Source organism: Telmatherina bonti, assembly GCF_933228915.1.
Source record: "Telmatherina bonti genome assembly, chromosome: 3".
NCBI lineage: Eukaryota > Metazoa > Chordata > Actinopteri > Atheriniformes > Telmatherinidae > Telmatherina > Telmatherina bonti.
This window is the reverse complement of record NC_136621.1, coordinates 35,998,210-36,010,890: the sequence shown is the minus strand read 5'-3', so window position 1 is coordinate 36,010,890 and position 12,681 is coordinate 35,998,210. Positions and strand designations below refer to the sequence as shown.

At 39.9% G+C, this 12,681-nt stretch overlaps 1 protein-coding gene across 1 annotated transcript in view; it reads left to right on the top strand.

Moving 5' to 3' along the window:
* Window positions 1–3,013: 3,013 nt before the first annotated feature.
* grin2bb (glutamate receptor, ionotropic, N-methyl D-aspartate 2B-b) overlaps window positions 3,014–12,681 on the top strand; it is a gene marked incomplete at its 3' end in the record, with an annotated part of 115,703 nt that continues 106,035 nt past the window's right edge. The window contains exon 1 of the mRNA XM_079264301.1: window positions 3,014–3,694. Coding sequence (XP_079120427.1) covers window positions 3,026–3,694 — 669 coding nt within the window. The 5' untranslated portion in view covers window positions 3,014–3,025. The remainder of the gene's footprint in view (window positions 3,695–12,681) is intronic.

Genomic DNA, 12,681 nt, shown 5'->3' with positions numbered 1-12,681 from the left:
CAGCTGTCAGACAAGTGGTTTCATATGATCTTCTAACACTCACTGAGATATTACAGAAGTTACAGTTAAATCTATGAACTCAGACACAATAAAGTAATATAAACCAACATTTATCCTACCATGCTTCACAGTTGAGTTGATATTATCCTTATTTGCATCCAGCAAGTCTTCTTTCATTGTGACATAGCAGTGTCATCACTGATGGAACGATGATGTTATAGGACAGCAATGGATGCTGACATGTCTTCACTACAGGTGAGATATGTCCAAATATCTTTCATTCAGATAAAATTTAATGGGATTTTTGAGACTTTACTTTCAACTCTTTGGCAGCTGTTTGATATCTGATCTTCATTGATGTGAAATTATTACATTCACATCGATCTGAAATTTTAAACTTTCTCTTTTTCTAAACCCTGTCAAATCCTTTGGCATCTAGAAGTTTTTGATAGCTTTAGATCTTCACATGTTGACACCAAAACATTTCTTTCAATGCGAAAGAAGACAATTCTTCATACCAGAGGTTCAATATGACAATTTCTACATTTCACTGAGGATGAAATCTTCAGCACCTGCAACCTTGTTTTTTAGATAAATTGTTGATGTGAAATTAATAATTCCAGTTTTGTTTTAGTGTAATTCATGAATTATTCATACTTATTTCAAAGGGAATTGAATATCTTAAAAACAATGCCCTTTTTTTTCCTCCTGGCTGTAAAACAAAAAAGCTGTTTTGGAGGACGAAGTGGAGAAAGGCAGAGAAAGTAGTGTGAAAGTCGGAGAGAGACGAAGAGGGGAGAGAAACTTGGTGCAGCTCTGTTGGAGTGTCTAATGGTCACTTAGCTTGGCAGTGAGTGGATGACGCTCTGAGGCTGTCAATCTGTCAAAATGCACCCAGTGTTATCCTGACTCCCTCTAAACCCACACAAATAAACTCATATGCAAGACTCACTATGTTGTTGATGCTCTGACTCTGATGTTTGCCACAGGCTTCCTCTGAGGGAGTCACTACACAGCATAATGGATTTGGCATTGTCACTTAAAGCTCTTTGAGAGAAGATCTCTTTCGGTGTGTGGTTTTGTACCCAGCTAAATGGGTCACAACTTCTTCTACAATTAAGATTTGTGTTTGTAAACCCTGAACAACAATGAATTTTTTTTTTTATCACTGTATGCTGTGTTTAAGGTGCGTCTTGTTAGAACAATTTTGAAATATAATGATAAAAATAAGTGAAATCACCTTTAGAAAATATTCTTTTCCCCTCTGGACTACTCACACAGTCCAGCTGTGGCAAAGAGTGTATAAAAATGTTTATTCACATGTCCATTTTGTGACGGAACATATCCAGGGGCTGCTGTTTCAAGTCAGGAGGCGGTCATGTGATTTGCCAGAAATCAGAATCTGTTACCAGAAAATGCATCAGTTTTAAGAACTGTTTTACTCCACGGCATCCTTCATGGCACAGGTTCCCAGTTCCGGTCCTTCAGGGTCACAATTCTGCAGGTTTTCCATGTATTCCTGCTCCAACACACCTGATTCAAACTAATCAGTCATTGTACAGAACTTCATCAGCTGTTGGATCCCTTTAATGGAAGCCAGGTGTGTTGGAGCAGGGATACATAGAAAACCTGCAGGTCAGCGGCCCTCGAGGTCTGGTTTTGGACACCCCTGCTGGAAGGTATTACTCTGTAAAATAAGTAGATTTAAGCCTTTAACCATTGCGTTATCTTAAACTTTAACTCTCTATGTTTAATGGTCAGATGTTTCCTTTTCACAACCAGAAAGTAGGAAAAGGTTTTAATAGTGTTTTTATGTTAACTTGTTGAGTTTTAGTAAGAGGAAGTCTAGTGATGAGCCATTGTTAATGAGCATCTGAGGATAATTATTAATATTTAATAAAACGTTTAAGCCAGAAAAACACTTTGATTCTTACTTTTTCACTGTATTTATTTCGATCCATGTGCTTTGACTTTCCAGGACCGATTAGTTTTACTTTGTATTTACTGATGTATCACCTCTGCATAACATCCTTCCTGCAAACACTGCTTCTGCTTAAGACGTAGGGACTCTGCATACTTGCAGGTGTGCCATTGTGTTTGGCACCAGTCCTGCAAGTTTTGTTTTGCACATCATCCCTTTGCAATCTCATGCCAGCGAATCCCCTAAATGTCAACCGTTAATGGTTTGTCTCGCCTCAAACGGCTGTTGATTTGGAACAAGCGGCGGGTTTTCAGATGCTCAGTCCCAGTAAGCTGTCAGAGGTCTCCACACAGATTTCCCTCATTTAAAGTACTGACTATGCAAAGTAACTTCGCATGCACAGTTGTTGTTTACTTCACCTGGGAGTGGTCCTAATTAGGGAGGCACCGATCCACTTTTTGGGAGTTCCGATCTGATACCTTGATCTGAAGTTGGAATATCTGCAGATACCGATATTTGTTGATACCAAATCTGTTTATGTGAACGTTAGTGTGACTGTGGTTATTACTGCTGTTATAACTGTGTAAGATATCATTAGGTTGTAATAAATGACCCATCCTTTCTGAAGTTACCTCACCAATACAAATATAATAACATTACAGATCTAACCATTTCAACATGTTTTATTTTGATTTGACACATTTTACCTAAATACAACTATAAATGTGTGGTTTTGAAACAAATATTTGGCTTTTAGTGTAACAAAAAATGTCACATTTTAACATTCAAGGCATTTATTTCTTTTAAAACACGTCCGAAGCATGTCATCAAACACATCTGCACTGACTAGACTAGTGTGGTAGTGGTATACTTTCATTAATACCAAGTACGAGTACACACGCTAGGTATTGAGCCAGTACCGATGCTGGTATTGGTATCTGTGCATTCCTAGTCCAAATGTTTAGTTTTATTGTTTTGTGCATTATTGGTTCCGTTTATTTTATTTTAAAATAAAATGTGGACATGACTGCAGGTGCGTTGCATTGATCATTTCTTCCTGTTTCTTTTCTTTCTCTCCAGGTTTGGCATTTACACTCCTCCACAATGCTTGTCAGCCTCCACCCCTCACCCTCCCATCTTCAGGACAAGCGCTTGGTGTCCCCCTCCTCCTCCTCCTCTCCCCCATCTCCTCCTCCAAACCATACATCCCATCATCCTCATGCCAAGCTTCGGCTGACCCTGCCCTTTCTCTCCTATTCCTTCTCTCTGCTCCTCCTCTCCATACTCCTCTTGCCTGCTTGCGAGTCCAGAAGGGGTGGAGGCCCCGGGACAGGGCCTGGAGGCACCCCAGGGGGGCAAGGAGGCCAGAGAGGAGGCGGCAATCAGAGGGGTGTCGTCATCCCTCCTCAGTACTCTCCTGGATCACCGGCGCTACCCCCTATCAATCCTAAGTTGATCAGCTCGCTCAGCATCGCCGTCATCCTTGTGGGCAACTCTAGTGAAGTAACCTTGGGGGCAGGACTTGAAAAAGAAGACTTCCTCCACATCCCGTATCCTCCCAAAGTTGAGGTGGTCACTATGAACGAGACGGACCCAAAGAGCATCATCAATCGGATCTGCACGCAGATGACCAGGAACTCGCTGCAGGGCGTTGTTTTTGGTGACGACACGGATCAGGAGGCCATCGCGCAGATCCTGGACTTCATCTCGGCTCAGACTCATATCCCCATCCTGGGCATTAGAGGAGGGTCTTCCATGGTCATGGCTGCCAAGGTAGGAAAATCATCAGTATTATCGCTTTATACATGGCATGTTGTTCATGTTCAAACACCTGCCATGTTTCTGGAGTATTCACTCTGAAGAAAAACACGACTGACTTTTTGTATGCGAATGCCAAATGTGCTGATGATCCTACTGCTCCTCTCCATCTGAATCTTTCTGCAAATTGATTTTTTTTTTTCCCCCTGAACTGTCATAGGACTCTCGAGTCAAATCCCATCTTAACAGGATCTTATTGTTGCTCTTGCATCATCAGAAAAAACAGAACTAAAAAGTACAAAAATGAAAAGAAAATAACTCAATATTTTACAAAACAAAATGTCATAAAAAAGCCATTTGACATTGTTGCATCACAACCAGATTAATGATAAAAACCTACAGTGAAACAAAGTCAATAAACCAACAAAATACAAATAAAACATTTATAAAATAACACTTTAATAATCTAAATACCATCTCATAACACAACAAACATTGCAAAAGGCTAAACTTAGCAATGTTCCAGTTTAGTTTGATGGAATATGTCCATTAATTTTCCGCAGTAGAGTGATACTGAAAAGACAAACAAGAAGAAACTCATCTCATTCTGACATGTGACTTCATCACATGTATGAAGTCTGTATGTTACACAGTTTCCTGCCATTTCAATACTGCTTAACTAAAACAACTAATACAAATACTCGACTAATACAGCTAAACTGTACAGTTTTTCCTATAACACGTTAAAATTGGAGGTGATTTCAACGCGTTAATTACAGGAAAATTGACGCCTTCTAAAAATGGATATATTTAATCGATGAGTGTTTGTCAACGCACAATTTCCTGGTCAACGTGTTGCAGAACCTGGTAGGCTGTTAGATCTATTCTATTTGCTGTAGGTGCGTTGAAGCAGGAATACATGGGAAACCTGCCTGATTGCTAATTTGGCACGTTTGACTAAAGTGCAGCGTAAACGTGATCTCTGTCCGTGTGGATACACCCCAACAACTGAGCCGAGTCCTCAGTCACAGAGATCCTGATGTGAATGTACCCTCAGATGAGGTGTGTTTTGGTAGTTAAGAATAAGAAAACTAAGTGTTTGTTGTGATGTAGTGCTGGCAGTGTGTGCAAATGTGAGCTCTCCGCCTTTTTACTGTATATTCACTCATATAGTGAAATGTGCCTGAAGGGTTATTGAGTTAAATTTGTCTGAATTAACTTTTGCATGATGGCGCAAAGCTGTACAATCAATCTCAAAAGAGACAGACCTGACAGAGGAGGGGGTGGATGCAGCAGAGTTGTGCAGCTCACTCTTCCTATTAAAATAGACTGCTATGAACTGAAATGGTTAGAAAGGGAGCTTTTGTACTCTATTCCTGTGGTATTTTGACTAAAGTGTGTCACAGGCCTCGGGAAATTGTGCCAACCTGTGGGGAAAAAAAACAACTGCATAATACGCCTCCTTTCTGACAGACTTTTACAAACTGGCAACTAGAGTCTTTGGCTTTTTGTTGTAATCAAGGATAACTCGGATAAACAAAGAACTGAGTTCAGCGGCTTTAATGTTCTTACAACAAGTAGAGAACACTCAGAAAGCCTACAAGCCTTTTTCCTTCTCGCGTCTACAAAAGACTGTCACACAATGAGAAAACAGTGGACAAAAAAAACACACCAAAGGGGAATAATAAATACAACGACAAGATGAAGAAGGAAAGAACGGCATAAACAATGGGGGTGGGGGGGTAAAGGTTATGCAATGCCACAACCTGTGTGGGTGTGAAGGAAGAAGTAGAGTTAGTCAAACATACAATTACCTCATTTACAGCTGACAGAGGTCACAAACTGAGAGTGACAGGGTGGAAGAGGAGATGATATGCCAACAGACATGTAGAAAACGCTCCTGAGGGACAGCAACACCAGAGAAATGTGTGTGTGTGTGTGTGTGTGTGTGTGTGTGTGTGTGTGTGTGTGTGTTGCTGAGGAAACTGCGTAAATTTCAGTGTTTTTATCAGGATTACTATTAACTCGACTTATTTATTTATTTATTTAACTACTTACAACGAGCCTTTCTTTCTTCCCCTGCCGCACATGTTCGTCAGTCACATGCTCACACATAGAAAACGAGGGGGTGAATGCAGTGGATAATGTTGGCATGGCAACCACGAGCTTATATATTTCTCTCTACATACTGTATGAAAGCAGTAACACAGCGAGAGCGAGGGGATAAATCATTATTTCTTAGTCTGAGAAAAACAGTGGCAAAAGAGAGAAGGTTGCACTTGTGGAGGGGGGGTGGGGGGGTGTTCTGAATGGATGAATGAGCAGATTAAAGCTAAACAATGGACACAGAAAGGCAGGAGAAAGGGATCATAGACAGAAAGGTGAAAAATCGAGAAGGGCATTGAGGAGTGAATCGCCTCTCAATAATGTGAATCAGTGATTTTCAGAGCTGTTGGAGCAGTTTCTACGTTCTTCATGTGTTTTTAGTCACATAACCGTTAAATCCCAGGAGAATCCTGGCAGAATACCTGGAGATGAAAACAGATCAAAGCAAACAAAATTCATGCTTCACAGAGCTTTTCATGCACAGGGCAACATAAAGTGCTTTCTTTCACACATAATCACTCTTACACACAAACATGTGTGTAATACACATGTTTGTGTGTATTACACATATACATACACACAAAAAATGCACACTTCATTTCCCCACCCAGAGGACATGAACCATCCCTCCATACTAACGCTTAACTGAATGCAAAATTATCGATCAGATAAAAATATCTGGCTTAACTCTGCTGTGGGAAATGATATCTTGGGGATGCATTCACACCAGTGTGTCTACAGAGGGCACCACCACAGGACACACCCAGATCGGGAGGGGGGCTCTGCAAGACCGCCCTGGTCTTGCAGAGCTTGCAGACCAGGCCCCCCCCCCACAGACTGAACAGGTAAAGCTACTGGTATGAAGGATCTCCAGAAAGAAGCCACTGGAGTTAAAAAGTAAAAACAAAATCAAAGAATCAAGATAAACAGGAGCTCATTGAAACTGTTTTTAATAAAATAAAAGAAAGAATTTTACTTTATAAAAACAAAAGATATTTCCATGTTATAACAACATCCATGGTTGGACATGCTGGTTTCTTGCCGTTACTTTCATTTACCAAAGAAGTGTTTGAAAAGTACGGAAGAGTATTTCTGACTTTAATCTCAGAATCCTGATCAGGAGCATGTCCAGGCGTTGTAGGGAGGTCATACAGGCATGCGGAGGCCACACACACTACTGAGCCTCATTTTGACTTTTTTAAAGGACATTACATCAAAGTTGGATCAGCCTGTAGTGTGTTTTTCCACTTTAAGGTTGAGTATAACTCCAAATCCAGACCTCAGCGGGCTGATACATTTATTTATTCATTGATAATTTTTAGTGCTTTTGGTGTCGACACATTCAACTATGGAACTAGTTTTTAGCTCATGTGGTAGGACTTAGATAGGGGAAAAAAAATCTGGTTTTCCGAATTGAAAGCTTTCTGGTCTCCATCTGCTGCAGCTAAGATAGTCTAGCTGACATCATTGAGAAAAAAAAAACCCAAAGTTAACAGCGAATGCACAGCTACATGACCAGCAGTTGAGCTAACATCAGGGGAATTAGAGGTAAGAATCTGTCTCTTCATCAGGGTGTTTTTAAGGTATTAAATTCCTCACTTTTACATTTAGTTTCTTCTTTGAGAATTTTTAAACTATAAATTATACCAGGATGTGGAATTTGACAATATCTGGCCAATAAATTGTAAATTAGATTTCCATCCATTCCTTGACCCTTTTTTTAAATTTTTTTTTTAATTTAAAAAAATTTTTTTTTTACATTTGATCATTTAAACCACATTGTTCCACATGCTCAGTGAAGATGATGTCTCCAGATTAACCGTCCTGATTTCTGGCTTTATTCCCCCACCAGCATCTCTTTGTATTAAAACTGCGATACATGCAAGTTGGTCCATTATGCACCAGGCAATTTGCACGCTTCCATTTAGCCATTAATTCACACCGTGCCATGTGTTCGTATTGGCATAATAGGATGGCAAAGTTGGCTCAGGCCCACACTCAACTATGGCTCTGGAGACTAATGAGGTCTTTCTGATGTATTGTTGGGACTTGAGTTGTGTGTGTCGGTGCATACGTGTGGACACGTACAGCATGCTGGTGTAAAATGATAATGGCCTCTTTGCCTGTGTTTGGGGAGATTACAGCAGTTGTTTTCACCACAAACAAGGTACCCAGAGGTGCACAACATCCTGATATCATTTCTCATAAACGGTCCATTCTCTTTTAACGCGACTTGTCTGCTCAGGATTTTGTTGCTCCTTTCAGTCCAGCTTTCTAACCACACAGCGACCTCCCTGCTTACAGCTTTTACTTGTTTAATAAAGGTCCGTCTTGTGAGAAATACTGTCTATCAGGTGGTCAGTAATAAAACTCATGGATGAATGGGCTGCTATGTTGTGGCTCCCTTGTGGTGTGATTTTTTTTTTTCCTAGAGAAAAAAAACTCCTTTTCTGTGCACACATAGCTCTCCCTGTCACCAAGAACTGATTCACCACTCTTTGATTGATCACCACAATTATACACCCTCTCTATCTTAAAATAGGCATCCTTTCAGAGAGGTGTGTGTATGTGGGGACCTCTTGTTAGACAGACGTGATCTGGGAAGTAAATTATCTCACGTACCTGTCTGGCCACTTAGATCTGACACGAGTCAGGCCAACTGTACAGCGATAAGTAGGTTCTTGCCAATCTGATGCAGTCAATGATTGTTTGAGTTAAGGATACTGATTTTTCACCCCTGTTGTTCTCGTTTTTTAGTTTCTGGTTTTACAAGTCCCTTAGCTTCATTCTGCAAGTGCTGTCAGTCCATTATGCATAATGTTGGTTGTACAGGAGGGGATAATGGGCAACACGTCTGATGTCCTCTACTGCAATTAGTTCCAGTTTCAAAAGAAATCAGAAACGAACAACAACTGTGCATATACATTTCTAGATAAGGAACATTTTCATAACTGCAACACATAAATGAAGAATGTGTGTAATGTTTAATCTGTTAAATGATAACTTAAAGTCTATATAAATACCATTTCGGTGTGTTTACCGACCAACTTTATCATATTTACAATTATCAGACAAATGTAAAATCAGGTGCCAGCAGCACACAGGCAGAGTTAGAGGGAGGCAAAGAAAGAGGAAAACATTCATTAAATAGACAAGTAACAACTTTAGAAAGATTCTGCAATTCAATTATATGCTGAGAGGTGAGGGTGTCAGGATTAGGTATAAAAGGTGAATCCACCGAAAGGATTGTTCTTTGAAAGCAAGGATGGGTAAAGCTCACCACTTTGAGCTAAACTTGGTCATGCTACATTGGTTAATAACACCAAATGAAAAACTATTTTCACCAAATATGGTCTCCTGCTGAATACTGAAATGTAAACTAAAAGTATTTTACTCAGAGAGGAAGCTATATATTAACTCAGTACTGGGTTCTGAATCAGATTCCGAATCTGAAAAGGACTTTATTGGTATGTAAGTTTGCACATACTAAAAATGTGTTGTCCACAAAGTGGGCATGTGTGTTCTTGTCCGATAGATCCCGGTTTCAGCTGTTTTTTTAAAATAAAACAACAAAACAAAACATTTTTTTCTATGCTTAAAAGACAAGAAAGACCATTCAGGCTTTTATAAATTAAATGTACAACAGACAGAGTTTATAATCACCATCCTTATTATAAGAGCTTGTGTGTACATACCAGAAATGTAGAAGCAAGTATTTGAACGCTGGAGACATATTGTACCATCAAAACAACTTATTAAAACTTAAAACAACTACATTTTCTGTATGTAAATGATTATATGAGCAGGATAATACCAGAGCTAAACTAGCAATTTCCTCTGTTGTAATGCACATATGGAGCATTATGATGGGAATTAGACGACTACTGACGCATGTCTCTTAAAACTGGGGTTGGTAATCTTGCACAGACATTCTTTGTTACTTTGGGTGAAGTGGTTCCTCTTCCTGATAGTAGTCTATACATTTTGTAATCATGAACAATAAGAAATATAGTTAGACCCCTCAGTTTACTGTAGACCAATCAAAACGTTCGGACCAAAACAGAGTTGTTCATTTCTTATAAAAAAAGAAAACAAAAGCCTTGGATCACACAAGGAGCAAAACCAGAGGGGGAGGGGCCAATATAGGGGGAGGAGCCAAGACAGGGTGCCACTTTCACATCTTGCTAGCTCCAACATTACCTACCTCAGCTTTAAACTAACGTTTAAAATTATCAAGAAAAAGCAGGTTTTATGTTAAATAAGTTTTTAAATATTTAAAACTGTTGGGAATGTATTTTTCATTGGTATTTGTGTGCATGAATTGGAGCTATTATCAGATATTTTCTGTTATCGTGCTTATGTCAGTGTGTTTTTCAACAACGCTCAGATTTGTTTACAGGAAAATATACAGAATATACTTTTAATATGGCGAGGCAATGTGCATAAAAGACACATGCGATCAGTTTCAGAAGGAGACAGTCCATGTGGAACGCTGTGTATATCAATGAAAGCGTCTGTGATTAGTGTGTTCTACAAAAATACAACTTATTTACAAGCAAAAACGAAAACTTATTCAAGGTCAGGTCATGGAGAGAACAGGTCTGGGAGGAAAACCCTGACATCGTTCTCCCCCAGCAAAGCTTCCCAGCTCCTCCTGAGAGAACTCCAAAATATTTCCAAGCCAGAGGAGATCTCTAATCCCCCCAGCTTGTTCTGGGTCTGCCTCGGGTTCTCCTCCCAGCTGGATGGGCTTTCAAAGCCTCCAAAGGGAGGTGACCAGGAATCAGCCTGATCAGATGCCTGAACCAGCTCTTCTGATGCAGCCGAGTTCCCCCTGGATGCTGGAGCTCCTTCCCCAGTCTCCAAGGCTGAGCGCCGCCACATGAAAGGAAAATCATTTCAGCCTCTTGTATCTGTCATCTCATTCTCTCAGCCTCTGCCTAAATTTGATGAGGATTGGAACAGAGATGGACCAATAAATTGAATACACTTAACACATTTTATTCGTGAATGACCAGCTTTTAGATGATGATTAATGGGAATGTTATGGTACAAATGGTTGCGTTTGAATGGGAGAGTTAAATAGAGATGTTACTGTACCTCTTCTGTTAATCTAATTCCATCCTGTTAGGGCTCCGAGCGCTCTTTCTGTCACCCTGTCCTCACGAAATACCGAGACAGTCTTCATGTGATTCATTTTTCCTGGCTCAGTTGTGCGTTTAACCCTTAAACAGTCCAACAGATGGAGCCTATGCTAGGAAATAAATCTGCCCAAAAGTAATCCTGTTTGCCATCCCCCCCGTTGTCTTTGACAGCCAGACATTTGGAGTGGAAGAGGCCACGAATGTTTGACTCTCACAGCTGAAATCAAAAGAGCTCAGTCTAATCTGAGATGTCATAAACAACAAACCCGGGAGCTACTCTGCGGCCAGAAAAGGAAAAACAACAAACAATAACAAAAAAGGGTTTATAAAACTATCAATAGGGTCCAGGTTGTTTTGGTTTATCCTTAAAAAGTCACAGCTGAAGCTCAGTTTTCACATCTGCCTCATTTAACTGCTTCAAATTTCCAAAAGGTGGAAATAAATGAGTGAAATGTAATTTATTCTGGCATGTTAATCCTCATGAGCCAGGATTTTTTAAAGAATCATCAAAAAAAAAAAAAAAAAATCACTGACAACTTATTTCAGATGTTTTCCATGAAAATCCAGCTGTTTCCTTGAAACATTTCTGGTCACCAGTAGAGATGGAGGCATCATAGTGTGGTGGCAGCTGATGAGAATGACACTTTGATTTTCTGGTATTTGTTTTCTCTCAGATACAGACTGTCACCCCTTTCACATGGAGCTATCAGACACCTGAAACCCAAAATATGGCTTCTCATTAGCTGGAATTGACTTTTTTAAAGAGGTCTATTGTCTTTTCTCTCTGTATGTTGGAGGAAATGGCCCCATCATCCCTCTTCTGACCCTTCCTGTCCAGGTAAACACTGGGATGGTTACATAAATGTGATGGAGTGGTAACCCTAATAAATATTTTGTCCTTTTTTTGAAAGCTGCAGATGTATTCCAGCTCCTCTGCTTACACAAAGTATATCCCCTGTGAAACTGGCAGTAATAGGCGATTTTTGTCATTTCTGCATTTATCACTCGCGCGTGCTTGTACCTGAGAGCGTCGGAAAGCTTGGATGTCCATTGAAATCACCATGGAGAGTCTTCTTTGCCAGGACAATAAAACACAAGGCTAGAAAGTTGTTGCTTGTTTGGCTTTTACAGTCCAAGAGGAGAGAAATCACGTAGATAGAAGAATGTTTACTACTGGTTTAGCTGGTAAATTTAACTTAAAGATGTTTTAGACAGCTTCTTTGGCAGGTTAGAATAACTTGGCAATTTCTTAATTATTTTCTTCTCTTCAGCTTCTTCAAATCTGCTTCTATGTAAAACCAGAATATAAAAATAATAATCTGCATTTGATGTAAAAACACAATGCAAATAAATCTGACTGGAAGTGCAAGTGATGTATGCATAAATCACGAAAAGAGTCTAATTAAATGGTTCATTTGTTTGCCAACAACTGAGTTGATGACGTCACATGGAGAGGACAAGATGGACAAAAAACACTGCCGTCTCTTTCTTCCTGTACAGTCTAACCTTCATGTTAGAAGTCTGGAATAATTATGTAGTTGCAGCTCAATGAAACGAGTAAAACAGTGTTTCGATATTCTTGCAGCATCCTCGTCAGTCCTCCAAGCTTTTCCACATCGTCTGCCACTCACAATCCCCAGCCAAAAGAAGAGAGAGGTTGTTATATACAGGAGAGAAATCGTTTTAATCCAAAAGAAACCCCACTAACATCAGTCCACACAGCATCCTTCTCTGCTCTGTTAAAACCTGTCA